Here is a 1,932-nt window from a genome sequence, read left to right on the forward strand (position 1 = left end):
ACCATATATATAATATATTATATATGTATAGTTTATAATTTTTATATAGGTTTACATATTACATCATAATAATATTTAATAAAATAATACACCAAATATTTATCAAACTATAGATATAAATATACATTTGAAATATAAGAGATTAAAGTTAGGTTAGGTTAGGCTATTGTCTAGTATAATAAATATTAAATTAGATACATACCTAATAATATAATAATTAATGAAAAACAATTGTTAACATTTATGTTTTAACACTTTAACAGTTTATTAATTTACAAAATATCAAACTAGTATTTTAGAATATTATATATTTTATGGTTATAGATATTATGTTAAAGAAGTATTAGGTATATTGATAAATGTAATGATTATATTATGATTATATTTAATTATGTAAATCATAATAAAAAATAATAATGTATTTAGTTGGTACGGGGCTCTTTTTTCCAATGAATGTTGTCCTGGGCTTTTTTTCCTAGATTTATCTATTATATAACTAACTTGTAACATTGGGCATTGGCACCTTTTTATTCATATTATATATTAACTATTTGAAAAAATATTATTACTGCTATGTACTGACGTCCCGCCACATACGCATATATTTAAAGGCTTAAATAGCGAGGGGGACATAATATGAGATTATTCACATGAGGAAGTTGTCGACCTCGGGGATTTAAGAACAACGACGCAATAAGAAACCGGGTGCGTAGTTCTGAGAATCCGACTACCGAAAGTGCGTAGCGGAAATATAAATAAAAAGAGTTAAAACGTGAAACATCTATAAAAATGTCAAATATAATATTACAATATCCTTACTCTAATCTCTCGACCGACACGACCGTCGACCATTACTTTTGCCGCATTAACGTACTAAGCATCGACCAAATGGCCCCCGAAGGGGCGGCCGCAGTACATACGCGGCAAAAGTAATGGCACAGAGAGGAGGGGACCCGCGTATGTCGTCGTCGTCGTCATCGTGGTCGAAATTATAGAATAATTTGAGCAAGCACCCAGTTCTTTTCCTCACGCGATGACGTCATAAACGGGCGGCAATGTAAAATCACAATAAAAACAAATGAACCGGTGATATAAACGATCAGTGTGTTGTCCGCAATGGCATCTGCAGGTTTAACTATGTGTACCGGTCTTCTGGGTCAGGCACCCGTGGTTGGAAGCAAAAATGCAGAAACCTATGAAAAAATTCGTAATCAAGAGACGGCGTGTGATAATGGTGGTATCACGTGGTTTGGCAGTTCGTATACAGGACCGGGTAATAAGTTATATGATGCGAATAATAAGTTTATTGGATGTTCGTTACCAAAAACTGAAATGGACAAGGTCACGTTACAACACGATGTGGATTATAACAATATGACCAACCCGACAAAAGATCAAGTATGGGAGGCAGATAAAAAATCAATGTTGGCAGCAATGAATACTACCGATAAATATTATGGTAACATTGCCACAATTGTTGGCCTTGGACTCAAAAACATAGCAGAACGTACACACGAAGCGATTACTGGCAGTAATAGCGCAATATATCCACAGTGCGGTCGTGAACAACAAGGTAAGCATGCATTACAATTTCAGTAAATGTGTATAATATAATCTAACTCTGTGACGACGTTTATTTGTAGAACAAAAGGACAACGACGCACAAGGAGCAGAGTCCGAGGGTAATGCAGAACCAGCTGATACCGCCACAACAAAATCAACAAATAACACTGACTCGAGCCGACCATTGCGTACTGATCACCAGCACGTCGATAACTTCGATAATAATTTTTCAACTAGCGGTAATAATATGGAGACACCTACATCGTCGTCCAAGAGGCCTGCTGATTCCCCGGCGGGGTCTTCTTTTAGCAAGAAACCCAATATGGTTTTACCTGGTACTGCTAGCGCCACTGCTTCTGATAGTGATAC

The 1,932-nt window shown here is 35.8% G+C and overlaps 1 protein-coding gene across 1 annotated transcript; it reads left to right on the forward strand.

Moving 5' to 3' along the window:
* Positions 1-1,101: 1,101 nt before the first annotated feature.
* Positions 1,102-1,925, forward strand: LOC111029090 (the record flags this gene model as incomplete). The annotated part of the gene is made up of 2 exons (XM_022307940.1): positions 1,102-1,573; positions 1,644-1,925. Coding segments are annotated over exons 1-2 (739 nt in total), but the record flags the coding sequence as incomplete, so codon positions are not given.
* Between the last annotated feature and the right edge of the window lie 7 nt (positions 1,926-1,932).

The sequence above is a fragment of the Myzus persicae genome, unplaced genomic scaffold, assembly GCF_001856785.1.
Source record: "Myzus persicae strain clone G006 unplaced genomic scaffold, MPER_G0061.0, whole genome shotgun sequence".
NCBI classification, from domain to species: domain Eukaryota; kingdom Metazoa; phylum Arthropoda; class Insecta; order Hemiptera; family Aphididae; genus Myzus; species Myzus persicae.